The 27,630-nt window shown below is 39.5% G+C and overlaps 4 protein-coding genes across 4 annotated transcripts in view; 2 read left to right on the top strand and 2 right to left on the bottom strand.

Annotated features, from left to right (window-relative positions):
• Window positions 1-27,630, top strand: part of LOC131679206 (vacuolar protein sorting-associated protein 41 homolog) — a 32,355-nt gene that overhangs the window by 1,813 nt on the left and 2,912 nt on the right. Inside the window, exons 5-7 of the mRNA XM_058959865.1 lie at window positions 28-182; window positions 239-428; window positions 494-634. Of these exons, the coding sequence (XP_058815848.1) occupies window positions 28-182; window positions 239-428; window positions 494-634 (486 nt within the window). The remainder of the gene's footprint in view (window positions 1-27; window positions 183-238; window positions 429-493; window positions 635-27,630) is intronic.
• LOC131679207 (beta-1,3-galactosyltransferase 6) lies at window positions 8,966-10,612 on the bottom strand. Its single transcript, XM_058959867.1, has 2 exons — window positions 10,532-10,612; window positions 8,966-10,456 (listed from the first exon to the last, which is right to left on the bottom strand). Exon 2 carries the CDS (start codon window positions 10,364-10,366, stop codon window positions 9,194-9,196), a length of 1,173 nt encoding a protein of 390 aa, XP_058815850.1. The 5' UTR covers window positions 10,367-10,456; window positions 10,532-10,612; the 3' UTR covers window positions 8,966-9,193.
• On the top strand, window positions 16,199-17,234 carry LOC131679208 (uncharacterized). Its single transcript, XM_058959868.1, has 2 exons — window positions 16,199-16,364; window positions 16,425-17,234. The coding sequence occupies exons 1-2, from the start codon at window positions 16,279-16,281 to the stop codon at window positions 17,227-17,229; spliced, it is 891 nt and encodes a 296-aa protein (XP_058815851.1). The 5' UTR covers window positions 16,199-16,278; the 3' UTR covers window positions 17,230-17,234.
• On the bottom strand, window positions 19,147-20,499 carry LOC131679209 (uncharacterized). Its single transcript, XM_058959869.1, has 3 exons — window positions 20,290-20,499; window positions 19,629-19,781; window positions 19,147-19,574 (listed from the first exon to the last, which is right to left on the bottom strand). Exons 1-3 carry the CDS (start codon window positions 20,376-20,378, stop codon window positions 19,178-19,180), a joined length of 639 nt encoding a protein of 212 aa, XP_058815852.1. The 5' UTR covers window positions 20,379-20,499; the 3' UTR covers window positions 19,147-19,177.

Here is a 27,630-nt window from a genome sequence, read left to right as displayed (position 1 = left end):
TTTTACATAAGATTATATTATTTGCAGAGGTAAATTGACAGCCTTCCGATGCAACCTCAATTGGTCCAACTCAACTACTTTACTCATCGGTTGGGTGGACACGATTAGAATTTGTGTCATAAGAAAGCGGAATCCTGTCGAAGTTTCGACCCGGAATCTTCCCGAATACATCGTAGATCCCAGTAAGTGTAGAGCATGTTTGAATTAAATTGATCTGACTAGCAGTAATTGATTGCAGTGTCCACATTCCAAACGGATTTCTACGTCTGTGGTATCGCACCACTGGAAACCCATCAATTGGTGGTGTTGGGTTATTCGAAAGAACGCGACATGGAGACAAAGAAAGCCCTTCGACCGATTCTCTGTGTGCTGCAGTACAAAGCTAGTGATTATATTGAAGTTTGTACCGACAGTCTCTCCATGAGAGGGTAAGTGACATGCTGTATTTATATTTGTTCCACTGGTAGTCTGATTTTCTATCATGGCTATATAGGCATCAAGAATATAAGTGTGACGATTATCATCTTGAGTGTTTGATTGAGGAGAACCAGTATTTCATCGTGTCACCAAAAGATGTGGTGGTAGCTAGTCTCTATGAGACGGATGATCGCGTTCAATGGTTGATCGAACACGGGTAAGTGTTTCTTTTTCTAAGGTATCAATGATTAAGAGAGACAAATTGAATTCACATAACAGATGAAATATTTCTTGATGTGCTCTATTAATCCTTAATTTCGAATCTTAGTACATCATGTCGTTTATTTTCATTTGTAAGTATTTTAGTCGCTCCTTCAAAAAAAATCAGATGGCTTCACCCATGACCTCAATAATACAATTATTGTATTTTGCTAAGGATTGTTAAATTATTTTTCTAACAAACGGTCACGTCAAACCACTCATATGATCGTCTAAAAGTAAAAACTTTTTTACAACTTTTATACACGGCCCCAAACACGAGTGGGTAGCTTGGGAACATTTTTTCACTAATGGTCTATCCCCCGCTTGATTGTTAATATGTCAGTGGCGCCATCATCGCAAATGCGGCCGCAGTCCCAACTGATTTGCAGTTTAATATTTAAAATTATCGTTAAATCAGGCGAAGCATGGATTTTGAGTGTTATGCCTGTTAGTCTGTTGAAAAAGTTTCAAGGGAACACTCTGCTTCATGAACCCCATCAGTTCTAAAAAATCGGCCGGGATGAACCATTGGTGTAAAAACTAGAAGTCCGTTAGGATGAAAGTAACCTTTTTTAGTCGGTTTTAACACTTGATATTTTATTCTGGTTTGGTGGTTGGATAGGTATGGCGCTTTTCTCATAATCCTATCAGCTGGTGTTCGAGTCTAAGCGAGGAAATATTCGAAGAGAGGACACTAAAAATCGGCTACGAAGTTTGTTGGGGGTCATGTACGTTGTACCAAGGCTCGTTCGCTGTACACATGCTTCCATGGAACCAGTGTTCTGCATACATACACCGTCTCACTACGTTGCTTGGTATCGGCATCACTATTCGCCGAGGTCTTCAACGCATCCGTTCGTGCAGCACGATGTCAGTTGATATCCTGGCTATCCCCTCTTCGGTGAACGAAACTTATGAGCCGGTGGGTCCACCTTCCTTTCTCCGTTTTGTCTCACTCTTGCTGCCATTTAGTCAACGAGTCCGCTCTGGCTAGTGTAGCATACCACAACCTCAGCTAGTGATGCAAATGGGAATCATCCCGGCAATGACGCATGCTGCCTCGTATGGTTTCGTTCTATACGCGCTCGCGACACTACATGCTCGTTAGCTTCATCTGATTACTTTTTAACCCTTAAAGGCGCAAAGCAATTTTTTTCAAATTTTCTGAAAATTGTCTCACAGTTTTAATACGTTACTATGATAATTTTGAGATGGTTTTCGCAATGTTGTTTTAAAACAACATTGCGCATTTAAGGGTTAAGCTCAGTTCAGCAACTCAGGCCAGAACGCCATACCTCGGTGGTCAGCCAAGTGCAACTTGACTTCAGCCATCCAGCTTTCTGGATCTATTCTATATCCATCAACATCTCCACTTCCTCCAGAGTCTCGTCGGTTACAGTTTGTCATCTGCAAAGCCGACGATTCTCGATTTACCTGGGCAGCTCCAGTGTTAACACATTGTTGTATATCATATTTCACAGCGTAGGGCTGACTACGCTGTTGAATGCGTCGACCGTTACCACGGCGCTGTAGCGGTTACCTCTTCTCTTTTGCTTCGATGCATTAATCGCGCTCGCGATGACTGCGGATTCCATCCATCGCTGAAATCCTTTTCCGAAATTCGAATTACCTCTGCGATAACCCATTCTCTATTACTGCGTAGTTCACCAGCCTGTTTTCCCAACCTTTTAAAAAGTTTACCAATAGTATTGAGCAGACATATAGACCGATACGATGCTGGACCTCCCGTCTACCCGGGAAGTAAAACTGGTTTAGATTTTTATGCAGCATATCCGTAGACGCCAGGATCACAGTCTTCAGTATCACGGTTGGGGACACCGTCCGAATCGGGAGCTTTCTTCGTTTTCAATCCTTTTACCACTTTTTTCGTCGTTGAAGACCGGATTCTCTCCGAAATTTTCACCGTTTGCCTCGAAGTACTGTGTAGGCGATAGTGCAGTTGGTTTTTGTTTCGGACAGAGACCCTCCACGGTAGCTTTCAGTTTGTCAGCGAACATTTAAGCTGTCACCAGGGGTTGGTGTCTGCTTCTTTGCAGACGAACTTGCTCACTATTGGCTCATTTAGCAGCAGCTCAGGCCGCCCGCTCTTCCCAAACTGCCTTGAACGCGTCTTTTGGCTTTTAGGTAGGCACCATGGAGGATGCTGAACCTTCAGTTTCACCAATACGCCAGACGCCGGAATTTGCTCGGTATTGTTCCGGCACATGCTCTCACTAGTGTTTTTGACAGCTCATCGCCATTTGGAATTGAGAGATGATGTCTGGACGAAGCTCTTCAACGGAAAACTCTTTGACGATGTCGATGACTGGTGGTCGCCATGTGTGTACTGTACAGCCTCACATCCAGATTCACCAGAGCTTCCAACAAGCCGTACTCTCTTGTGTTGATTGGCCTGCTTCTCCGCTCCAAGGCCCAAGTGATCAAGGCTGCTCCTTTAACAACCAACGTTCATCTGACGTACGAGTCGGTTAGTACGTCCAGCAACCGATTGTACTGCTCTGGTCTGCACCTTGGGGAGTATGGTAGCTACATACGAATACACTGTTGATCTTGGCGATCACGAACCCTCCTGAACAGGGCAATCGTCCATCATTTGGATTACCGTTATCCCTTTACTATCAACCACTTAGCTGCCGTTATCGGGAGAAACACGATACGGCTCTGTAATAGTTGCAGATCATGTTTTCTTAGTTGCTTCATGCAGTCTCTAGCAACGAGATTATTTCTTCCCCATTTTCTATACAATGCGGACCGGCCAGGGCTCTTGTAGTTTACCGCCTGAAGTCCGAAATCGAAGTATGTGGCTGTTCGGCCATCTATGGGAGCTGTCCATCAATGTCAGCTTCTTTCTCCGAACAGCCTAGATAAGCCGTGTAGTGTCGGTAGTGGTTGTTTCAACCGGCTAAGAATTACACTACGGACTACCTGTTCCGGTGGTAACACCAAACAGGGAACCCCAATTCCATAGTGTCATGCGACCCGTGCTATGGGTGAAATTGTTGAGGGGGTTTAAAATATTCTCAATGGCGAACGGAGCCTGGGAAGAGCCCGGCGAACTCCCCAGTAACAGGCTGTGGTCCACTAGGAGGTTGATAACTCTATTATCTTTCTCCGGACAAAACCAGCCTAGAGGCCGCGTGGCATCCGGCGGGTTGAAGTATGTCAGTTATGGAAATAACTGTCAAATTCGTTCCCAAAGGTGGCCGCGTCACTTATGAGGAGGCAAAGAGCTTTAGACCGATCAGTCTGACCTCCTTCCTTCTCAAATCAGTGGAACGTTTAATCGACCACTACATTCGGGATGGTAGCTTGGGCGAGCACTTGCTGCATGCAATGCAACATGGATATCAGCGAGGGAAGTCTACTACCACCCTGTTACACAATGTTGTCTACAACATTGAAAAAGCTTTTTCACAAAAGCAATCAAGTTTAGGAGTTTTTCTCGATATTGAAGGTGCTTTTGACAACGTGTCTTTCGAATCCATTTTGGAAGCAGCACGAGGTCATGGAATACCTTCATATATCACGAACTGGATACACGCAATGCTTAGCAACCGACATCTGTGCTCATCGTTAAGACAAGCAGAGATGAGGAAACTGAGTGTCTGCGGATGTCCTCATGGTGGTGTGCTGTCACCACTTCTATGGAACCTTGTCGCCGATAGCTTGTTGAGAAAACTAAATGAGCTTGGGTTTCCGACGTATGGTTTCGCTGATGATTATCATATAATGATCACCGGTATTTGCATTAACACACTTTTTGATTTGATGCAACAAGCCTTATGTGTTGTTGAGCGGTGGTGTCTTCATGTTGGACTATCAGTTAATCCAAATAAAACCTCAATGGTGCTTTTCACGCAACAAACGATTACAACCGGAGCTCGTCCATTGCAGTTTTTTGACTCTGAAATTATTGTCGAAGATCAAGTTAAGGACGTTGGGGTAATTCTCGACTAAAAACTTAATTGGACAGCTCACATCGATTTCAGGATCAAGAAAGCTTGCATGGCCTTTGGCCAATGTAGACGGGCTTTCGGCAAATCTTGGGGACTCAAACCCAAGTACATTCAGTGGATCTACACAACAATTGTTAGACCAATACTGGCATACGGGTGCCTTGGTTGGTGGCAGAAGGGAGAAGTCATGACAATCCAATCAAAGTTAAACCATCTTCAGAGGATGGTCTTGATGGCGATGACTGGTGCGTTCTCGACAACACCTACTGCTGCTCTCGAGGCACTCTTGAGCATAAAACCACTACATGTGTTTCTGAAACAAGAAGCACTTTCTTGTGCATACCGTCTTAAGGTTACTGGGCTCTGGAACAGTAACCCAATAGATCGTGTAACTAGCCACATAAGACTGTGGCCCCAAATGGTTACTTGGGATAAATATACACTTGCTCCCAGTGACCTTACACTCACATGTAGTTTTCCTTCTAAAACTTTCAATGTGAGAATTCCTCTTCGTGAGGAATGGCTGTCTGGCTGGATGGAGCGACAACTTGAAGAATACGTAGTTTGTTATACGGACGGTTCTTTGTTGGAGGGCCGAGCCGGTGCTGGTGTCTATTGTCATGAGATGAGATTAAACCAATCTCATACGCTTGGTAGATACTGTACCGTACTCCAAGCAGAAATCTTTGCGATTCTGTGTGGCGTACAATCCGCACTTCAACAGGGAATTTGCAGTAAAAGAATCCATTTTTGATCTGACAGTCAGGCTGCCCTGAAAGCACTTAGTTCGGCAGATTCGAGATCGAAATTAGTAATCGCATGTCGAACTCAAATCGAAGAACTTAGCATTTCAAATGCTATCTACCTTCTATGGGTACCCGGTCATTCCGGTATTACTGGAAATGAATGGGCGGACGAATTGGCTAGAGCTGGCGCTGCGACTGATTTCGTTGGTCCAGAACCAGTTCTACCACTGTCAATAAGTTGGATAAAGCACAAGATTCGCTCTTGGGCTGCATTCGAACATGCCAACCATTGGCGTAGCTTGCAAACTTGCGTTCAAACAAAGGCTTTTCTGCCGGATGTGAGTCCGAAAATGTCAAGAAATTTGTTGCATTTTTCCAAGCACAACTGCAGTATTCTGGCCAGGGCCCTGACTGGACATTGCAAACTCAATTATCACATGGCTACTGTTCAGCGCGCTGAGTATTATTCATGTGATCTTTGTGAATCCGATTACGGAACATCATATCATTTGATATGCAATTGCCCTGTATTAATGCAATTGCGCATCCGGATTTTTGGTTCTCCATACATAGATGAACCTATGTACAGAGAGCTGAAATTTAAGGATATGCTTTTGTTCCTAACCAAGTGTGGTAAAGAGCTATAGTTTTTTAGCCGTATTTGAATGACATTATCTCTTCGGGGGTGTTGTCGTTCTGTTATCTCAATATCCCCTCGGGGGTGTTGATATATCCGCTCACTGTATGAGTAGAGGTTCTAAATCCCTCCGGGGGTTGGAAGTTTTATTCCTGCTGTTGTAGCACCTGCAGATCGTTCAGCATCACTCCGGGGGTGCAGAATGCTCTGTTTTAATTGTTATGTGTCGTTGTTTTCTTTACCCCTAACCTTACCACTTCCCCAATCCTTCCCATCAGGAAAATGATGAAAAGACGATTCTTGGTAAGGCACAAATCTCCGATCAACATGGAAAACGTGCCATTTGAGCCAGACGCTACTGATTCCTGATCCTGACGTCCAGCAACCGATTGTACTGCTCTGGTCTGCACCTTGGGGAGTATGGTAGCTACATACGAATACACTGTTGATCTTGGCGATCACGAACCCTCCTGAACAGGGCAATCGTCCATCATTTGGATTACCGTTATCCCTTTACTATCAACCACTTAGCTGCCGTTATCGGGAGAAATACGATACGGCTCTGTAATAGTTGCAGATCATGCTTTCTTAGTTGCTTCATGCAGTCTCTAGCAACGAGATTATTTCTTCCCCATTTTCTATACAATGCGGACCGGCCAGGGCTCTTGTAGTTTACCGCCTGAAGTCCGAAATCGAAGCACCTCCCTATCTACTTGGTAACTCGCGGCGCGACTCTCAGCGAATGCACCGATCATCTGTGTTTCATTTTACCGATCTCTACCAGTTTGTTGCCAACGTCCATCAGTAGTCGAATTGCTGCCTAATCCGGAATCTAGGTTGTACTGATCGATCAGTGCACTACTCAGTGTTTCTTCGGTCGTAATCCCGTCCAGATCTTAGGCTGAGCTATTGACGTAAGAATCCTTTTTCAGCTAGAGGATCATCTTGCCTTTCTGAGTGCGTCTCGTTTCAGCAACGTTCTCCCCCAACTCCTTCAGTTCCGGGGTCTTCATTATTCTCTTGAGAAGAGTCGTGTACGATGCTTTATCGTTTGCTTCGACGATCAGTATATCACCCTTGTACCCCTCCCGAGGATGCTGGAGTGTTTCTTTTTGTTCCTTCTCCTTTTCTTTCTTCTGTTGCTATTTTTTTCTCTTCGCCTGCTGGATTTTCACGATTACATTCAATACCACCTATCACCGTGCAACCAATCAAAACGAACACACTTAATTTGAATTACTAGGTACAGTAAAATTTTGCTGGGGTTTTGAACAGCAAACCGTTCGGTAATCAATTCAGTAAAACAATTCGGTTACCGAACTCTCCGCAATCCGTTCTATCCAAACGTCAAAAATACTGGTCAGTCAGCAGTTTCCTCTGAAAATGGCGACTTGACAGATGATTTGCTGTACCTGTTTTGTAAGTTTTTGACGAGGTTCGGTAATGTTGGTACAATTTTGCCGAACAATCAGACAGTATTTTACGGGATAATGTTCATGTACCGAAAAGAATAGAAGTGCTGATAAATTCAGTTAAAAATTTTGCGGGTTTCAGCAAATTATTCGCAACATTACTGAAAACCGCTAAAAAATGAAAACTTTACTGCAATTTTTTAAACAATCTGCTGACAGCTCAGTAAAAATTTCACTTACTGTGCAAGTCGTCAAAAGAAATTACTGAACAGCTTTTGGCTGGCTTAGTGTGAACATGTTAGATGTTTGCTTTATGCGGATTTTTCCGCATTTATCTCGCCACAGAGACGTGGTGTATAGTGATGTGCGGCAGTGCTGGTTGGTTGCCTCTCGCAGGAGTGGCGTACCCAACGCACTGTGAAGCCAGTTGGACTGGCACACTGGTAGCACAGCTTCATTCGAATGCCGATTAGTGACTTTTTCGTCATATCTGGTATCACTTATATCTTGGGAATGGGTTGCTCAAAATATGTTCGGTCACATTACAAGGACTGTGGGGCTCATTAAAAGTGATATTACTGCTGAGTAATGACATTACTAACGCCTCGTGTAAGGGGTACTTATGAGGTCATAGAAATACGGATAGTCCAAAACACTACATACCTCTCAAACCAGAAACATCATACCACCGTACCTCTCCGTATGCACACACAGCTTGACCTCACTGCACTACCACAGCGCAGAGAACAATTCGATACCTAGACAGTCTCATTGGAAATGGACCATATCACTGACAATGAACACGTGTGCCTTGTATAGAAGACATCAAATGTACATTAAAAACCTAATATTATCCTGACGGACGAGTATAACGTCTTTTTGACCGTCTACACGGAAAATCTGTCAAAAAAAAACTAGCTGAAGCATCAATTGAGCAATTAGGATTTCCAACTAAAATGTCCGGAAATATGGAAGTATTATTATAATTCAATATTAATTTTTTAAAAGGGCTAATGAGATTTTTGTAAACAAACTTATTTCGCTCATGAAAAATACACGCGAATCAAAATCTTTACCCTTGGTAGAATCAATTTCAAATGTTTTCTGTGTTGAAATTATAACAAATTAAGAGAAATCAGCAAAACAAAGGTTTGTTTACAAATCTTATTAGCCTTATATCTTATTGATATGGAATTATTATTTGTTTATTAGAGACCCTTTGCCATAGTGGTGTTTGGGTCTGATCGAGAAACATTTCCTCGGAATTCAGATCAAGCGAGCTACCCTGGAGCCAAATGCATTCATTGAATCCCTGTATCAGAATACTTACATCGAGTCGGTTTTGATAAGATTCGAACAGTCAAATGGGATTCGAGTGTTCAAACAAATTAGGGATAGATTCGAATCGTCAAACAAAGCAGTACTGGGTAAAGATTTCGGTTGCTCCGTATATATGCCGTCAACAGACAGAACCATTTGGAACACCAATGACTTCGAAATTAAAATAAAAAACTAAACATTTTCATCGTGATTTCAATGTTATATTCTACAACACATATTCGATTTTTTTTCGCAAATAATAAAACGGTTGCTGCCTACACTGTTGTTCCGTATAACATAAATCAACGTTAAGTATGTACAGTTTACATTAGCTGCGATTACATATAAGTCACGAATTCGGAGTCGCATTATCACAATTTCTTACATTAGCTTGCTTGGGTGTCGTTTTCATAATACTGTCTCCTACTGCCTAACTTGCTGTACCAACGTCCTACAGCACTGAGTCGGTGGAACGGTCCAATCGTAAAAGTACTCCCTAGGACGTTGCACGTCAGCTTCCTGTTGTTCCTCGTGGCTGCATAGGTCACCTCGATAGATTTCCTTCATTTGCTGTGCGGTACGCTTGTGCAACACTAGATGGTAGTTCTGACATTTCCTCGGCATCCAGGCGGTATCGAATCGAACGTCGTGTCTACGATGGATATTTGCGAATGGTGATAGCCACGTTCCAACGGCCATGTCTTCACTTTTGTAGCTGGTTAACGTGTCTCGATAGGCAGCAATGAATGAAACAAGATTTTTGGATAGCACGTAGCCTCCGCCAAGTGCGTATGGGAGATAACGGTCACATAGTTTATAGTCCTTTTCCTTCCATGCTCCGTGATGTTGGACTGTCGACGCCCCTTTGAAATAACCCCAATACAGCTCGACGGGTTTAGCGTGGCTCAACCGCACTTTGTGCAACTTTTCATAATAACTTAGTAAATCTTCCGATAAAAGATCTAATTTAACATAGGAATCATCATCAACTTTCATAAAGTATTTAAAGTCATAAACTTCGTCTATTCTACTCATACTACGTATGACCTTAGTGGTTAGATTGTCGTATGAATCCACCAAGTCGTCCAACTCTAGCACATCGTTGAAAACCCTTTGTTCCTCATATACTATCTTTCGTTCAGATCGAGACAAACCGTGGGTACCAATAGCGAACAATGGTTTAATCTTAAAATTTATCACCTTGATGTTCTTTATATTTCGCTGTTGCCATTGCTGATAGTTATCTAACAGTTCCTTCTGCTTTTGAATTGTTTCCAGTTGTAACTGTTCTCGTTCATCGTACAGAGGCACGTAAATGGCGTCATCTTGGTAGCTTTCATTCAATATTCTTGGTCGCAAGTTCAAATACGTCTCTCGAATAACAGTCCTTCGCTCGACGTTTCCGGGAGCACTTACGATTAGCAACATTAGAAAGTATGAATTTTCCGGTTGATAGATTCTGGTACTCGTTTCGCAGCTTTGCGGCGGTCCACCGATTAATATTGTCAGCAGTGCTCCAGCCACAAACGAGCAGAATACCGGCAACATTCCAATGCAATTTCGCTTGTGCAAATGCTGATAGCGACCGAACGCCATGGTCGTATTCCGGCGAGGCTTGCCTTTGCCGGAACGCCTCGTATGTGATTGAGCGATGCCAATTTTGAACAAAAAACCAAATCTGCGCGGCTAGAAATGTTACTTTGCACTAATGAATTCGACTTTAGATTATTTAACGAGTGTTTTGTTAGCACAAATATTTACTTTTAAATCATTTCTGAATAATTTAGCAGACTGCAAAAATGAAAGACGATATTTTTTGTTTTCATTGCTTTACACACTAATCCAAAAAAGTCAAGAATTATTTGAATTTCATCTACACTCTAAAGTTGCGGCACTCAAATACGGTGTTTTTGTGCCCGAATAGAATTTAACAATATAGTATTAACTCTACAATTATTGAACAATAAATATTAATATTATATTATTATCAAGAAAAGTCACTATTTCCCAGAAAAATGCATCGAAGAAATCGATTTTTGTATTAAGATACATAATTACCGCCCTTTTCTATTGTAAAAGTCGATTTCACATAAAAATTGCTGTAGAAACGTTCATGTTTTTTTTGTTTTTGTATTGTATAACATTAGACTATACCGTAAATTATTGTAAAATAGCTGCACTGTTACAGCGAAAATTATGCTTTTGATATTGTATATTCCTGTTCGGGTGGTGTTTGCTAAGAGAAATGACGGCAATGGCAATCCGTATAAATAAATAGCGTTCCAGAAATCTTTTGAACTCTTTAGAAACTATTCATATAATACTTACCAATTTGGGAATATTACTGATATATATATATATACAGGGTGTTTGGTTCATGGTTAAGAATCTCTCGGGGGGTGATAGACTGCCATATTTGGAGAAAAAAATTGTTCTACACATACCATCAAATCTCAACCGTTACAGAGTTATTGAACTTTTAGTGTAAAAAACTTATTTGTCTTAAAATACCTCTAACTTTAAAAGTATACTTTGTATTTTAAATGTTTTAGTTTCATTCGAAAGGTGAGAAAATTTCGCATTGAGTGATGCCCTCACATGTTTCAGTTAATGAGTTTAAATAGCCTTTTCAAAGTAATTTATTGAAAATTAAACAATTTCAGACGATTTTTCGTTCATTTCTTGAAAATCCTAATAGTTAACCTCACCATTTTAATAATTCAGATTGTTAGTCTTGATGAACTGCTTAATTCGTTCTTTGACATGATACACTTATCTTTTCTTATTTTCATGATTTTGGGTTATTCAACTTGGATATTTTTATCTCATTTTCACTAGTACCAGCTCTAATTGAAAAATTATGGCACTTATTGTACTTTTTTTCTTTTTATTCGATAGCCATGAAAATTTTACAGTGAAAAATGCATTAATACCTTTCAGTTAAGTGAATTTAGTATTCTTTTTAAAGTAAATTAGTTTAAAGTTAGTGCTATTATTAGCATTTTCATTAATTTTCTTTAAATAGTAAAAAATAAACATCACCATTATTATCATGGAAATAATGTATCTCAGCAAGTTCTACAGTTCTTTCTTTGACTCCATTCTATTATCTCTTTTGGTTTCGACGCAAAATCGTTTTTATCATATCGTTTCATGTGGAAAAATAACGATTTCGAACCCACTACATTTGTGGCGAGCTCATGCTGTGTTAACTATTAAATAGCAGCAAAATGAAAAGAGCTTTAGACAAAGTGTCAAATAAAAAGTTATAGAGAACATTAAGGGGCATCAAATGAACAATAGTAACGATAAATTTTGTTGATTAATAATTAGAATAATTAAAAAACTCTCCAAAAAACACAAATTTTGAGTTATTTCGTTAGTAAAAAATCATTTAGTACACTTAACTAAAAGATATTTGTACATACTCTGATAGCACATTTTCTCAGCTTTCCAATGAAATCTTGTAAATAACGATATAAAGCATATTTTTTAGATTAGAGTCTTTTAAGCACTTGCAAGTCGGTTACAGGAAAAGTATAGTAATGAAATTACAAAGAAATGAGAAGAGATAGAAATATCACGTCCAAGAACAAATGATAAATCGTGCTAAAACCCAACTTTTGGATAATGGATATTGCTATAATCATACTTCATTATTTCGAGAAAATTAGCAAAAACCTCCTCAAAAACACTAACTTTTAACTACTTTACAGCTAAAAGGTAATTAAAACTAATTACTTAAAAGATATGGGAACACCATTAAATAGGAAATTTTCTCATCTTTCGAATGGAATTGAAATATTTAAAATACAAAGTACACTTTTAAAGTTAGAGGTATTTTAAGACAAATAAGTTTTTTACACAAAAAGTTCAATAACTCTGTAACGGTTGAGATTTGGTGGTATGTGTAGAACAATTTTTTTCTCCAAATATGGCAATCTATCACCCCCCGAGAGATTCTTAACCATGAACCAAACACCCTGTATATATATATATATATATATATATATATATATATATATATATATATATATATATATATATATATATATATATATATATATATATATATATATATATATATATATATATATATATATATATATATATATATATATATATATATATATATATATATATATATATATATATATATATATATATATATATATATATATATATATATATATATATATATATATATATATATATATATATATATATATATATATATATATTATATATATATATATATATATATATATATATATATATATATATATATATATATATATATATATATATATATATATATATATATATATATATATATATATATATATATATATATATATATATATATATATATATATATATATATATATATATATATATATATATATATATATATATATATATATATATATATATATATATATATATATATATATATATATATATATATATCAATCATTCATACGAATTATATCATACTAATAATCAATAACACTCATTTTAGTTCCACGTGTGGAATTTTGTCCTGTGTGAACACGGTTATTGTCTTATTGACACAGTTGCATTTTGTATAGACATATTATATGCATACGAAATAAGCCATGCGCACAGCGATTCTCCACCTGATTTAACCTCATTTGGCAAAAATTCTACCCGATTTAACCTCAATGTCGCACTAACACAACTGCACAAGGATTAGTTATTTAATTCATAATACAAAGGAGTATATTATAAATAGGGTAACCAACCGATTCTGAAGCTCTAAGTGACAACGCTTGAAAAATATGTATTTGTCTATGATTTTTATATTTCATATGCATGACTATGATTTTTATATGTATGCTCCGAAATTACTCGTCTTGGAGGTAAACTGTCAATGAGTGTTCTATAAATTGGCACCATAAACCTTCAAAAGATATTTCTTTCCAGCATGAAATTTCCTCATTTTGAACAAGTCCTTACTAATTCGAACAGGTTCAAATATATATCTTGGACACACTAAATATGATTGATTATATTTTGGAGACGGTGACGTTTATTTAACTAAACCGAGATACTGACTCGTTATTATTGCAATATATCAAATGAAATTAAAATAATCTTAGCTTGGATAATTTTCACAAATTTTTGTATCCAAAATGCTACATTTCAAAGATTGGTTAGCTGTATGCTTGAAGTCACTGTTCATCTCTATTCCAAGAGAAAGGACAGGATTTTTTTAAAAAAATTTCAATGATCTCATTAACAACCCCAAGGGATCATCAAAGCTAGAAGAAAAATATCAGTGAAGCTCGCATTGTGTATTTGAATTTTCATTCTCGAGGCGATTTTTCCAGAATGCTCGTCGAGATATTGGGTTACCTTCAGTACACTGAAAAAAATCCAAACGTTAATTCTATTTGCTTCAAACCGCTTAAAATTCATATGAAGAAGAAATGCTATTGTTATCTCGTGCACACATATCTTCTATGTGTCAACTGTATAAACTATGTATGAACACACATAAGTTATATGTGCATATTGTTATAGAATGGGGTTTTATGTGCCCAATAGTTATGAAATGTGAATGTAAGATTAATATTTCTTGTAAATACACACATTAGGTTTATGTGCCAGCAAATAGTGTCTATATGCCTCCGTTAATTGCAAAAATCTATGTGTAAAATCAATAGGCATAACGTTTACTTTTTTTTGAGTGTAGATAAGAGTGTCAGTATTTCGCCCCTTTGATGTATGTATTTTGTGAAGGGCACCGCGTCTATGTGCAGGTTTACAAAGTTGAGATCGACGGTGTGGTCAACGATTCGAGTTTGTCATGCGTTGATCTACTGAAACACGTGGTTGGCTGTTTCAAGCACCCCTTGATCCAATGAGCGAATAAGTATTTGCTGTGTTGCGATGTCAAGAAGTATTATAAACGTAATTCTTTGATAATTTCACATAAACATTAATTTATCTTGGTCTGTTTGAGCTGATGCCAGATACGTTAGTTGACCTTATTTTGACGGTCTATTGAACTCAACAAAACGTTCGTAAATCGATGTTTTTCCATACATTTCTCGACAAACAACATGATTAATTCTCTTTGAAAGGAAATTCCGGACAAACCGTTACTCGCAAGTCACAGATGTTGGTAGTAAACAAAAGAGAAAAGTTTTCTCTTTCATTAACTCCTATGAGCTGTGTTTTGCCAGTAACAGTTTGTCCGGAATTTCCTTTCAAAGAAAATTTTGACAGTTGGCTTTTAAGCCGTAATCATATGTTTGCCGAGATTTTTTCTCAGGAGTTGTAAAATTTAATGTAAATTTACCGTACCATTTTTCCCTCTAACAGTAAAATATATTATTGCCTGAAGTTTTACTGTATATCTATTGCGCGAACTGTGCGTCGAACAATATTGAAACAGAAATAACCATAATATCTATTGTAGGGTAAATGCTATTGTAAATTTCTGTTCGGGTAGTCGGGGTAATTGAAGTGAAACGAATGGGGTTCACAAAATTGTATTATCACTGTACTAGAAACATCGACAATAAATTTGCGAAATTAATTAACTACACCGAGATAAAATAACTAATGAATTCCATAAGAATCACTTATGATTCGGCGCCACAAGTATCCCATATGAAAATCATAAGTTTGACTTATGACTCGGAGGAAAAAATGGCCATCGAGGCACTTAGAATTTTCATAAGTCATGCTAATGAAACTTTTAAGCCATATTTATACCTTTCATGCGACTGTGCTTATGTAAATCATTATGCTTGAATATAAATTTAATAAATGAGTTGTTCTGAAATCCATAGATATATCATATGGCGCCAGTTCGAGAAAATATAAACTCAGCATCATATTTTTCATTTTATAATATATATTTTTTTATTTAAACGAATTAATTCACATGAATAAAGAGCACTTATCTTGATGTTTTGATGAGTTCGTGAAGTCTCACAATATTTCCAATAAGCTGTAAATGAATGAAAAAGGAAGTCTTGAAAGTTTAAGAAAATTCAATACATTTCTTATGGAAGTAATGTAAAATATGAAGCAATGAGTTACGAAGAATATTTACTTACATTTCATGTCCCCAAATTTGAAAAAAGAACATTAAATTCAATCCACTTCCAAAAATGCCTAGTTTCCTATTTTTACTGATTTCATATGGTAAAATTATGACATTTTCACAATAATACGATTATGAACATCATTACATACGTCTATAAATTCCATAGGGCGAATTTATGAAATACATAAGCGTCCAATGAAATCAAAATTGTGTAGCTTCATAAGTTGCGACTTATGAAATTCTTAAGTAGATTTGCTTCAGTGTATGGTCCGTCGACTGACAATTTCAAAGAAAACAAACATTGACATCAACTTGTTATTTGAAAACAAAATTAAAACATTCAGAAGCTTCTAAAATTAAATTTCTTTCTGCATTTTATTAATTTATTATTAATGAAATTTATCAATGTGAAGCAATAAAAAAAATGAGCCGATGTTGTATGGTTTCGTGTCTGAATAAGAGAAGCGAGAAAAAAGTAAAGTTTTTCAACTTTCCTTCGGATACAGCAACGTAAGTAATTTTAGTAATTGAATTCTTTGAATCCAAAAATTCCATTTTTTATGTTTTCAGTTGCTTGCAATGGGTTGAGTTTTGTCGCTGTCCAGATACTTTGAAACGGTTTGAAGAGGGAGGAGCGGTTGCATTGCGAAAATTTGCCATCTGTTCGGAACATTTCGAACCGGCATTGGTTGAAGCTGCTGGCAAGAAACAACTACCGCCAGATGCAATTCCGATTAATATTGGTCGAACGTACATGACACCTGCCATGTTACTGGAGAAGGGTTTCAACATTGAAGTGTTTGTTGACAATGAAACTGAACACGAACTGATACTGGATGCAACCCATATTCCCGATGCAGTCTTAGTGGAAATGCTGTGTCCAGAAGACATTAAAGAGGAATCTGACAAGGATGAAACGGAAAATGCGGTTAATCCTATCGATATAGAGGAAACGCAAAGGGCTGAAAAAACATCCGATTACCCGACTACTGAAAGTATACACACTGCATTGCCAAGTAATCTAAACCGGAGCAGTATAGGGGATGCCCCTTCAGTTTCAAATACAGTTATCAATTGCAAAAGACTTTGCATGGCGACTTCCACTTTCAAGAATCGTTATGAAATCCAGAAGGTTAAAAATCAACAACTTCGGGACAGTATACAAAAAAGCAAAAAGAAATATGCTAAAATGACAGCCGAAGTGCAAAAAATGGTCGATACAGTAGCACTGAAAAGGCAAAAGCGTACTAAATTGAACGAGCGGTACATAGAATTGAAAAAACTATGCAAAAAGGGAGTACCTCTGTCCAATTCTATGGAAGTCGATGAAAGCAATGACGAGCCCGATTTCGATGAATCAACAGCGTGGTGGTGATATTTTTCGCCAAAAGAGTCTAGTTTTAAATTTACGTAAAGATAAATATAGTAACATGTGGAGTTGGCCGGTTCGCGGTCTGTCTCAGATGGATTCGAAAAGATTGGCATCTTTCAGGAAGGCAAGTAGTGCCTCTTCGTGCACTGGGTCGTTTGCCAGTGTTTCTCGAATCGAGGAGGGCAAGTTGTGATGTCGTCGTAGGTTGTCGAACTCCCTGCAGTTTATTAGTAGATGCTCCACCGTGAGTCTAGTGCTGCAAGATGTACATATTGGAGGATCGACGCGGGTAATGGTGTGGGCATGGGTGAGCCTCGTATGACCCACGCGGAGGCGGGATAGCGCTCTTTGTTCGACTCGGTTTTCGCGGTCTGTCCACTTTTCGAGGTCTCCCTTTACCTTTTGAGGGTAGCCTCGGAGAGTCCTCCAGTGAGTGATGAAGTGCTCAGAGGTCTTCGCCTTGAATTCCCTGATGATGTCGGATGACGGTACCTCATTAGAGAACAGGGCGCGAGAGCGCCGGCCGAGCGCGGCCAAGTGGTCAGCATCCTCGTTACCGCGGATTCCGCTGTGTCCGGGTACCCAGCATATGGTAGTTAATGAGTCACAGGATTGTTCTATGGCTTGGACATAGGGGTGCTTGGACTCCCCTGATTCCAGCGCTTTGATGACTGAGAGGGAATCGGAGAAGATCACTGTGGGTGTGTCTTCACACCATCCTCTACTGCAACCACTACCACTACTGCTCAGCGGGCCCTCCGCCACACCCGGACCGGGTGCCGGGGAGGTTCTCCCGCGGCCCTTCTACAACCGCAATCCGTCAGACCAACTACTACCACCGCCCAGCGGGCCCTCCGCCACACCCGGACCGGGTGCTGGGGAGGTTCTTCCGCGGCCCTTCTACAATGGCAACCCGTCAGCCCAACTACTACCACCGCCCAGCGGGCCCTCCGCCACCGCCCGGACCGGGTGCTGGGGAGGTTTTCCCGCGGCTCTCCTACAACCGCAATCTGCCAGCCCAATTACTACCACCGTCCAGCGGGCCCTCCGCCACACTCGGACCGGGTGCTGGGGAGGTTCTCCCGCGGCCCTTCTACAACTGCAATCCGTCAGCACTATTACTACCACCGCCCTGCGGGCCCTCCGCCACACTCGGACCGGGTGCTGGGGAGGTTCTCCCGCGGCCCTTCTACAATGGCAACCCGTCAGCCCAACTACCACCACCGCCCAGCGGGCCCTCCGCCACCGCCAGGACCGGGTGCTGGGGAGGTTCTCCCGCGGCCCTTCTACAACTGCAATCCGTCAGCACTATTACTACCACCGCCCTGCGGGCCCTCCGCCACACTTGGACCGGGTGCTGGGGAGGTTCTCTCGCGGCCCTTCTACAATGGCAACCCGTCAACCCAACTACCACCACCGCCCAGTGGGCCCTCAGCCACCGCCCGGACCGGGTGCTGGGGAGGTTCTCCCGCGGCCCTTCTACAACCGCAATTCATCAGCCCAATTGCTATTAACGCCCAGTGGGGCCCTTCGCCACACCCGGACCGGGTGCTGAGGAGGTTCTCCAGCGGCCCTTCGACAGCGACAATCTGCCAACTCATCAATCAGGAACGCTCAACGGGCCTCCCGCCACATCCAAACCGGATGCTGGGGAGGTCTCTCGTCTAACCGCAAATAAGCAAGTCACCCACCACCATCGTTCAGTGGGTCCACTGACATGCCAAAACCGGGCGCTGCAGCTGGGGAGGCTCTCCCTCGGCCCTGGCAAGCTGCCTCCATTCCGGAGCTCAACACCTCATCAATTCAATAGCCAATTGATCTCAAAGAAGAAAAACTAAATCAGTGATATGTATTACAACTATCTCCTTTCTGACGGCGAATGACCCTGTGTGGTTAAAGCCCAATAAATAATAATAATAATAATAATAGTAACATGTATTGAACTCTCGTTTCAACTGGGGTTGGTTCCGTCATCAGAATCTTCTGAGCTTAAACTTATCTGTATACCGTTCTGAGCAGCTAACCGTCTTATTTTATTTTTTAATTTCGTTGTACTGCTTTTTATCCTTGCAATTGCACGGTGACGATCCCTATATGGTGCACGCAAACTTTTTATTTTTTCTTGCACTGCATTGTATTCTTTGACCAGCTCAGCAGCTCGAAATCTCTCTTCAAAAAATTTAGACTTGAATTGTTCTATCTCCTCACAGCTGGGACAGGGCAGCTTGCATGCAACTTTCGCGTTTGAATTGGGTATCGGTTCATTTGGTAATACTTGTGATTGTTGACTCGTGCTTACTGGTCGAGCATGCCCGGGTAAAATAGATGGAATTGATCCTTTCCTCAATCTACAAATAAAAATCCTAGTTTATTGTAAGTAGTGTAAATTGCGTTCACTTTACCCTTGAGAAGTGTTGTTTGGATTGTAGAAACAGCTTTCCAGAAAGTGGTCCGAACATACGAGGTATGCAGAGCTATGCAGTACTTGTGGACCTTGAAGTACCAACACATCATTGAGAGCGTCTTCTTTGCAAAATTCGACCCATTTTTCACATCTTAAAAAAAAAACTTTGTTAATTTTCGCCCGTAGTTTCTAGTCTAAGCTACAAAACAATAAAATGTAGCTATACCAAAGCAAATAAAAATAAAGTCTTGGTACATACTACAGATCATTTGTAAAATTTGGTTGATTCTAAAGGGATAATCGCCGGGTTAATGTATAGTTTCACTACCAGGTTAACACTAATAAAATTACAATAGTTTTCGATTCCGAGTGAGAATAGGAATTCACAGGAGCTTTATATGAAAGTATGTAAACGATTTTTTCTTGGCTGGGACTCAAATATACGACTGGTTTATGAAACCAGCACAGTAGCATTAGATTGGTCCAATGATATCAAAGGTTGTTTGTAATTCAATATAATTTCCTTGGCATAAAAAAATGGAATGGGCAAGCTACTAGAATTTCGTATGTTTATAACACTATGCTCATGGTTCTATGTCGAATTTAAAATAAATGTTAACAAAATACGATAAACGGTGCTACTGTTTGTTGCTACTTACGTTTCTGGATCCTTCGGAAAGTGGTGCATAGAAACCTTTCGAATAGATTTGTTGTAACAAGCATGTACAGAGCAAAATTTTCCAACCATTTTACAAGAAAATTTCACTTTTCTATTTCTTAATTCGAAAATAGAACAAATAATCTAAGTGGCAAAAGAAGCTTCACCCTAATACAAACTTTCTTACGAATATTTGAAACAGAGAATAACATTAATGTTATTTTTTGTTTGACTGTTGACATAATAAATCATACACGTTAACTGAAAACTGTGGAATAATCAGTTAATACACGCTTATTCGAAACCACTCAAAATTTAAGTTCTGATTACTCATTTTGTATATCGATTATGAATCGACCAAAGGGCCGAAGTCGCAATGATATCGAATCGAGAAAAATAGCTTTGAAAATTCGGTTCAGAAAATTAAATCGTATTTTAACAGTGTTTGCATACTGCGCCTTCAAATGTATTGAAACACTTTGAAACAATACTAGTTTTCGGAAGCATAACTAAAATGTTTTATATAATAACGTTTTCGATGATAAAATTGAAAACAGATTATTTCGCCGAGTGTTGTTATGAAATGTTGATTAGGCCATTTTTGAGTCGCCCTCTTGTTTTGACGACTCTCAATTTCGCCCTGCAGTGTCGCCAAAAAACAAAAATCAAATGTGGCTTTCGCTGTGCTCGCTGGAGGGGAAAATTTGTTATTCTCCCTGGGCGTAACAAGCACTTGGTTTTTGTTTAGGGCGATTCTGTTTACGGACCTTGTAAACAATGATGCTGTCAATTTCGCCTGTATACACTACCATAGAAATGCAGAGGCGTAACCCGCCTGGCTTTTTGTTTACAGTTGAAAGTCGGATCCGCCGTTTTGTTTTTTATTGATTTTCATGAAGTGTGAAATATTTATAAATGAGTTTTTATATTTTTTATAAAGTATTTTTACTCCTCTTTCAGATATTAATCAAATCTCTGTTTGTGTATATTTGTTAGTTTCGCCCATTTGTCGGTTCACGATCGATATATCAAGAAAACGTACACTGAAATCGACACGATGAAACCATATACAATTAAAGGCCTATTTATACCCTCGGTGAAAATGAACGTGAACTCGATGCGTACCAAATTGTTTTTTTTTCAATATCTTACTTATTAGTGCATATAAATTGGTGAAACTGGAACTAAACGATAGTACATTAATATACTTAGCGAATCCATGTACAATTATTCGATATAATTGAATCAATGCAATAATATTCATATTCCCCGATCATTTTGAAAATTCCACGGTGAAATATGTACGCAGTGGATATTTCACTTGTTCGCCGGGAGTGTAAACGCAGTGATGAACGGAATTGATGCGAAGTGGTGAATATAAATGTCATCGCTGTTCACGGTGAACGTTCGCTTTCGAATACCAAATTGCATTCTGACAAAAGCACTATTTAGACTCTCGGTGAAAATGAACGTGAACATGTGTTGAATACCTTCCATTGTTCACGGTGGATGACGTCGTGAACAGTTTCATCAGCGAACAACGATTTCACGCTCACCTGGCAGTTTACAGTTTGTCAGAATGCAATCTAGTAAACGAAGGCGAACATTCACCGTGAACAGCGATGACATTTATATTCACCACTCCGTATCAATTCCGCCCATCGTCTCGTTTACACTCCCGGTGAACAAGTGAATTATCCACTGCGGACATATTTCACCGTGGAATATTTAAAATGATCGGGGAATATGAATATTATTGCATAAATTCAATTATATCGAATAATTGCGCATGGATTCGCTAAGTATATTAATGTACTATCGTTTAGTTCCCGTTTCATCAATTTCCATGCACTAATAAGTGAGATATTGGAAAAAACAATTTGGTGCGCATCGAGTTCACGTTCATTTTCACCGAGGGTGTAAATAGGCCTAAACTGTAAACTGCCAGTTGAGCGTGAAATCGTTGTTCGCTGATGAAACTGTTCACGACGTCGTCCACCGTGAACAATGGAAGGTATTCAACACATGTTCACGTTAATTTTCACCGAGAGTCTAAATAGTGCTTAAGGTTGGACAGAGAAAGGATAAAATTCGCAAACGAAAAAAGCAGTTCTTTCCACACCGTATGTCAGATCTTCATAAAAATCAATCAGCAGTACTGTAACAACATTCTACATACTCTGATTGATTTTTATGAAGATCTGACACGGTGTGGAAAAAAACTGCTTTTTTCGTTTGCGAATTTTGCGCATTCTCTGTCCAACCTTAAACATTACTTTCATGTGCGTTTTCATGTTAAAAAGTAAAAGAAATGATTCCCCTTCGCATTTCACATGGAAATCCATTAATACGCATATCATGTGGTGCTTGAAATTAATGAATACGACATACTTGTCTATTGAATGTTGATTGGCTGCTATTGAGTCGCAAGGTATGAACTTTTCACATGATTTTCGTGTGAAAAATATGTAGTGCATTTCTATATTTAAAACTATTGATTTTCCCGTTTATTTCTCCAATTGAATCTATAGATAAAACGATGTGACATTCACGTGTAATTCATTTGAATACTGATGTGCTTTTCACACAATGTTCGCGTGAATTCCATTTGAAAACCATATTTCCCACACTCGATTAGATATTGAAATGGCAACCGTGTGCATTTCTTGTGTTTGAGGATTGAATAAATTCAATAATTTTCCACATGATGTTACCGTGTTTAGTTTTTTCAGTGCAAAAAAACTTGCATTGATTCAATAGTAAAACCACGTATATGGCACCCCTATCCCATTTGTATTGAACTGACATAAGTCAACATCTCAGCGGGCACACAAATTATGGGCCCCACTGACAGTTCAAATTGTTCTGCTCGTTTTGCTCTAAGCTCGACCTTCACTATTCAGACACGGCACGGCATGCCTCAATGATTAGATGTTTGTTAAAAAGTTTTGTGGATCGACCCTAACGCGACGTTTTAGATGTTGGCATAGAAATCATGGCGGCGTAGCACATACCTGGGTAAAACACATGAATTGGTCACTGCACAGTGACGTCATGCATTAAATGTGACAGGTGGTGGTCCTGTTGATTACATTTTGAACTTAGAGATTATTCGTATTCTCAAAATGAAGCATTTGAAATATATTGGGAATCATGTTTTTAGAAGAATAAATGTTTCCTAGAACGCCTTACAATTAAATTGTGCTATTCCCAACTATGGGAATATGTATATGAAAGATCTAATAAGTGAACTAATTATTTGTTTACCAATTAATTCTGGTGTTCTCTGAATCGGTAAGTAGTTTTGCGGTAAAATTTCTTGGGAATTAATTATTAGCACTAAGCTTATTTTAATGGAAATCAAATTTCTTAAGTCCAAACTGTAAACAAAAGGACCAGCACTTGTCAAATTTTTGAGGTTAAAGCATTTCATACAATGGTCAATAGCACGCATTTGTTTTAGAGCACTCTAGTTAGAGTGTGGCCAAGACGAGTTTAACGTATCCAAACGAGCAGAAATCTGACGTATTTCTATTGTGAATACGTCAAATTTCATGTTCGTTTGGATACGTCATGGCCTCTAGGCCGCAACTCTAGCTAGAGTGCTCTAATTTGTTTCAATATCCAATGTGATTTTTAAGGGGAGTTCATGCGAACATCGTGTGAAAATCATACCATTGATTTAGATTTGTAAATGAATTGCACGTGAATTACACTTCATTTTACCTATGGATTTAATTGGTATAAGAATCGGTGAAATCCACTGTTTACATATCCAGCTTTTTACGTGCCATGATGGCGGTCTAAATTGTTTAGTTAGCAATACGTTTAATTGCCCTTTTTTGACAATAATCGTTTACGTCATCCGCCCAGTGAGAGAAAGTCATCCTACGTTAGTCCAATGCGTTAGATGTTTATTCAATGAATGCCCGACATATTCAACTGGGCGTTGCTGTCAAACTGGCGTAAACGATTGTTGCCAAAAAGGGACAATCAAACGTATTACGAACCAAATAATTTAGACCGCCATTATTGCACGTAAAAAGCTGGATAGATGTGCACTACAGCTATAACTCGATTTAATGTACTCGCGATTTAACATACCCTTGATTTAACGTGCTTCGATATAACGTAATTTTTAACTCGATTTAACATACGTGGTAATTTGTCTATTTTTTTTTAAATTTCATTCATTAGGTAGGGGAGAGAGGATAGCAGTGGAACAGCAGGAGCTATGAAACATTCGTAATAAAATCATAATGCATGAACAGAATCGTATATAATTTTCTCATATTTCATGATTTCTAATCATTTACACGTGTTGCTAGTTTTTGGAAGACTTCTGATAAATCTATCTCTTTTAATGGATATTCATTTGTTTTACAACATCCAGAGTAAATTTACAATGAAAAACAATATTCCATTTGTATGAGTTACCGTTCATCGAATAATTTTTTTTTTATCTTAAATACCTTTTTTTAGGCCACAATGCTGTAGCTTAACGAGGCCGATAATTTATTTTTTTAATTACATGTCACATGTTAGTGGGGGAAGGGAAAGCCGTATTTAGGGGCGGCTTGCTCCCCTCTTATGTAAGTAAAGGAAAAAGGTAGGAAGTGGGATACATATTGTGTAATTGACATCGTCGTTTGCTGATTGATCATTGTGGCGGATATGCACACTTTGATGTAGTGTTGTAGTTTAAAGCCTGTAATCGCAGGGGCGAGGGGAGGGTCGATATTTCGGATAATTATTGGCACTCCGATGCTGTCATGATGTTCTCTATATCATCTGCATGTGAGGTATGTCATGATGTTCTGGGTAGACGGTTATCAAGAAGGGTATGCACCGAAGACTCGTGAAGCAATGCCATATTGTAGATACAGGGATAGGTTGGTGAGGTTCTACTGTGAATGTGAGAGGGGGGAAATGTATTAAACTGATGTCCAATCAATAGTTTTCAAAAAGATATAGATGAGAAAAATATAGGGGTGGTCACGGCTTGCCAGGACGTCCCGGACTGGCACGTAGGGTGATCTACCTCGGGCCCGGAGGGAATCTATTAGTTGGGACCTGGTAACACATTACTCTGCGCACAGCCAAACAACATGCTCGATGTCGTGATAGCCGTTCTCATAAACACAATGATTAGCCACCGTCCCAGATGCCCATTGCTCCATGAAGTTTGCCAACTTTCGAGCGTCCTCTGACAGGAGATACTGGAAAAATTGAAGCAAATTGGTCTTTCGTAAGTGTCGCCCTCTAATGCGCCCACCTGGACTAAAGAGTCCGCATTCTCATTGCCCGCAATAGAACAATGTAACGAGACCCAAACCAAGGTAATCTGGTAAGATTTTTCAGATAAAGCACTCAGATATTCCCGTATTTTCCCCAGGAAATACGGCGAGTGCTTTCCAGGCTTCGCCGCACGGATGGCCTCAATGGAACTGAGACTATCCGAAACGATGAAGTAATGGTCCGAAGGCAGGGTGTCAATGATCCCGAGAGTATACTGAATGGCAGCTAATTCTGCGACGGAAATTGAAGCAGGATAATTGAGTTTGAATGAGGCAGCAAGATTTTCGTTGAAGATACCGAAGCCTGTGGACCCGTCGAGAATTGATCCGTCAGTGTAGAATATTTTGGCGCAGTCGACTTATTGGTATTTGTTATAGAAAATATTTGGGAGCACTTGTGGGCGAATGTGATCCGGAATTCCACAAATCTCTTCTATCATGGATGTATAAAAAAATACAGTTGTATTAGAAGTATCTAAGAGATGAGCACGGTTGACGTTATACGTAGATGTTCTGTGCCATGTAATCGAAGTACAAGGACATGAATCGGGTCTGAGAATTAAGCTCGACAAGTCTTTCGTATTTTGCAATTACCAATGGGTTCAGAATATCGCATCGAATGAACAATCGATACGATTATACGAGAGATCCCAGAATCGATTTTTCATCGGAATAACGCCCGCCAGCACTTCGAGACTCATCGTATGGGTCGAGTGCATGCAACCCAAGTTTGATGAAGTGTATGTTCGCAGCGGAGCGAAAGCAGAAACATCCATACTCCGGTTATTGTACGAAGAAAGTTGATCCTTTGTAGGCACTTCTGTTTTAGATACCTAATGTGACATCCCCAGGTACCTTTAGAGTCGAACCATACCCCGAGATATTTGAATGTTGAAGCCTGAGCAATAGTTTGATCCATTAATTGAAGCTGTAGTTGCGCTGGTTCACGCTTCCTAGAAAATACGACTAGCTCAGTTTTCTCCGTGGAGAACTCGATACCCAGCTGGAGAGCCCAAAAAGCAAAATGTTATTTAAAATTGGTGAAAGACCATGCTGATGCAACTTCTCATAAAGAATGTTGATAGAAACTGAATCGAAAGCCCCCTTAATATCCAAGAATACTGATGTCATCTGCTCTTTGTTTGCATATGCCATTAGAATTTCTGTTGAGAGCAACGCAAGGCAATCGTTCGTCCCTTTGCCTTTGCGGAAGCCAAATTGTGTATCTGACAGTAAGCCATTTGTTTCGACCCAATTGTCGAGGCGAAACAAGATCATTTTTTTTCGAATAACTTCCGGATACAAAATAGCATTGCAATCGGTCGATACGAGTTGTGGTCGGAGGCTGGTTTTCCTGGTTTTTGGGTGGCGAGTACCGACAGTACAGTTGGTACGAGAGAACTCACTCCAGATCCGCACACTGAAATTTAGTATCAGATTCACGGCTCGCGCAGCGTTCAGGACCACACGCAAATCTGTGAATGGTACCACGGTTACAGAATCGAATGTATACACGCGAAGTCACATACAAGCTAGCGCGAAAAACACGTGTACATCCAAACGCAGGAGCTCTTCGTGAACACCCATGCACACCTACGCTCGCGATCTCGCAAGCACGTCGGTGATAGTGAATGTCTTAACACCCATATATTCTCAAACGCGGTCCCAAGTGGGAACCTACAAAAATGCCCTCGCGCACCCGATCACGATTCGGTCACGTCCGGAAGTCTATCCTCGATCCTAGAAGCCTAGGTCCATGCCATCAGCTGGACCAATTAAGAAAATAAGCTCATACCTATTAGACAACACCTCTCATGGCGACATGACAGGGAATCCTAGCGATATAAGGGAGACCACTCTCTGCTAGAATCTGAACCGTACACCGAAAATTGAATATCAGACTCATGGTTCGCGCAAACATTCGAGAACACACGCAAATATGTTACAAAATCATGTCAGCATACAAACGTTTGAGCCTCTCGTGATTATACAAGCAACCTACGCTCACGATCTCGCAAATATGATAACACCCCGGTGATAAGGTG

This window comes from Topomyia yanbarensis, chromosome 2, assembly GCF_030247195.1.
Source record: "Topomyia yanbarensis strain Yona2022 chromosome 2, ASM3024719v1, whole genome shotgun sequence".
Taxonomy (NCBI): Eukaryota; Metazoa; Arthropoda; class Insecta; order Diptera; family Culicidae; genus Topomyia; species Topomyia yanbarensis.
Note: the sequence above shows the minus strand (reverse complement) of the source record. Positions and strands in the feature narration are given on the sequence as shown.